The sequence below is a fragment of the Micrasema longulum genome, unplaced genomic scaffold (genome assembly GCF_059751315.1).
Source record: "Micrasema longulum isolate JH-2025_06_02 unplaced genomic scaffold, ASM5975131v1 h1tg001008l, whole genome shotgun sequence".
Classification (NCBI taxonomy): domain Eukaryota; kingdom Metazoa; phylum Arthropoda; class Insecta; order Trichoptera; family Brachycentridae; genus Micrasema; species Micrasema longulum.
In genome coordinates this window covers 122785-125513 of record NW_028278196.1, presented here as the reverse complement: position 1 = coordinate 125513, position 2729 = coordinate 122785, and the positions used below count along the sequence as shown (strand labels likewise).

At 36.7% G+C, this 2729-nt stretch overlaps 1 protein-coding gene across 1 annotated transcript; it reads left to right on the top strand.

Annotated features, from left to right (window-relative positions):
- The first annotated feature begins 923 nt into the window (after positions 1–923).
- On the top strand, positions 924–2129 carry RpS20 (ribosomal protein S20). Its single transcript, XM_088232663.1, has one exon. The coding sequence runs from the start codon at positions 972–974 to the stop codon at positions 1164–1166; it is 195 nt and encodes a 64-aa protein (XP_088088789.1). The 5' UTR covers positions 924–971; the 3' UTR covers positions 1167–2129.
- The last annotated feature ends 600 nt before the right edge of the window (positions 2130–2729 follow it).

Sequence of the window (2729 nt, the reverse complement as noted above, 5' to 3'; positions counted from 1 at the left end):
TGTGATTGCATCCTGTTTCTTTAAGATCCTAGCAGTATTTCTACACTTTAAAAGGACACAACACGGCATGGTTAAATTCAAATCAGAAGATGCGTAATGAGCGACGTCTACAAAAAAATTAATGGGGTTAAGACGTAAACCTACTCATTTATAAGTAGTTTAGTCGCCTTCTGTTTGATGTGCGTATGCGGTTTCTGGACTATTCTTAATTCTACGGAGAAAATATTTATTCACTTTTATAACAAGCTTCTTCTTGGACATACCAAACAAAAATATTGTTAACAGTTGAGCAAAAACTCTTCAATTGTTGAAAACATTTTTGAAATAAGAACCAATGTAATAAAATCCAAATGGGGAACTAACTTTAAGTACCTAATTTGTGTTTTCGCCGACAACATTGACAAAGTACCACACATATGGCTGAAATTGCGTGTAAACAATCCAAGCTTAGTGAACTTAGTAAGCGCAGGCTCCGCACCTCATTACAATTTACAACTTCTTTTGTAGTTTATGAATGACCTCCTTGCTTTGGGGGTTTTTTTACAATGTTTTTTATTTTATGTTCTATGGTATGTGCTTGTTATAGTAAATCACAAATACAATCAAAAGTTTACCAATGTGATGCCAATGCGTTTACTTCAAACGCTGGAATAATTTGCGGCGTATGAAATTAACGAGCACCAATTATCTTGCAAGCCAGTACTACTGCCAGTAGCTCTCGGGACTTTGTTATGGATGGTCCGCTTGCTCGCGTTGCGAATGGTTTTATCATATTTTTAGCGATTGTATTTGAAATATTGTTACTTTTGACTTCAAATATATTTGATTGAAGCAATTGCTCATGTGTGAATATTCTCTAAATTTGTTGCAACGGGAGGTAAAACATTTTTGAGAAGGGAAGCCTGTCTGCAAACATTTGGGCGCACTCAAAACATTGTTGAATATTCTCTCTTTTCCAGGGACCTGTCCGCATGCCCACCAAGATTCTCCGCATCACCACAAGGAAGACCCCTTGCGGAGAGGGCTCCAAGACCTGGGATCGCTTCCAGATGCGCATCCACAAGCGCGTTATCGATCTCCACTCGCCCTCTGAGATTGTCAAGCAGATCACCACCATTAACCTCGAGCCGGGTGTAGAGGTCGAAGTCACCATCGCCGACGATTAGACCATCGTGGATAACTGTGCCTAAATAAAAAAAACTTGAAAAAAACATGAGTTTTACTTATAAGCATTTTTTTTTTTTACGCATTCCCAGACACTTTTCTCATAGAATCCACTCATATGGACACATACCATAACTTTATTATTTTTTGGAATATTTCACTTCCGATTGGACCGTAGTTGATGGATTAAAGTAGATCGTATTTGACTAACATACTGTCTCTTCAGTTTGTTTTTATCCAACAGACCAAAACACATCTACAGAAATATAGAGCATTCAAGCTTTTTTTACCAAGTAGGCATAAATAATGACCAAATATTAAGACAAAATTCGATTAAAAAACACCTTAAATATATTTTTAACGAGGAAGTTCAGTGGTATTTTTTAATTTCTACGTATCGTATTAACAGCTCTATGATTTTTCTAAGTTTTGCATTTCTGAAATAACTCTGTGTGTGACGTTTCCGCTTATTCTCATACAATTCATCCCATTGGTCCACCCATGGCAAGCAAACTGGAAATCTTCCAAAGCTTTCATACGATAGGTTGATTATTATGAACCAGTTACGTCATTCGAAGTAATCCGTTTTTATTCAAATGTTTTTTTATTATTTTTTTGTACATTGTCAGGAAACTTTGCTGTACAATTTAATGCTTCAATTTTTACCGCACGCAAGAAAACATATATTGTATCCAATTTCCTGTAGGGCTGAAGTTCCTCATTGGAACTAAATAAAGGCTTTCTCAGAACTTCTGTACTGCTCATTAAAAAGTAATAATAATGAGAAAATTATTAAAAGTACATCATAAAAAAAATTCTCTGAAGTTTAGCAGTATGGCCCTGAAAAAATGTATGGTTAATGTGTACGAAAGAAACTGACCTGGCGGATGAAGAATACCGTGGGTGAAATAGAACCATAGCTCTGGACCTGTGTTTTCGACTCAATGGGTTCTCTTAACCAAAAATTCTGAATAAATAATTAAGAGTACACTTCATAGTATAGAGGATGTCACATTCGTCTTCCATTCTTGAGATCTGAGGTTCGATTCCTGGCATGGTCAATATGAAGTATTTGTTTTAAATGTGATTTTACATTGCAATATTTCCTGGCATCGGCGTAAGACTGATCACCTAATCTTCAAGTAACACGCAATCGAGATATGCTGCACTTGGGTTCCTTTGCAGTGCTCTGCAACATTAGGGGCATAATGATTTATAGATCGCATAGTCTTCAGAAAGTATATCTCGGGTCTTATCGAGTAGGCTACCTCTGATCTAGGGTATGAACGAGGAGACAGGATTCCGGTCAAAACAATTGACAAAATACAATAAAAAATGTTTCAGGAATCGTCACCCTATGGCACTCTCGTTTGACCGATTTGAATTGTTTTAATTTAGTTATGTTGATAAATATGACTCATCGACACTCACCAAATTTTACTGTCATCTTTTGATATGTAAAAGTCATGCAGTTGTGAGTGCATCAACTTTTGCTAATCTTCGACCAGATTCGTGGTTAGCCAACTCGTGGATCTTGCACTGCAAAGCACCATCTAACATCCTCC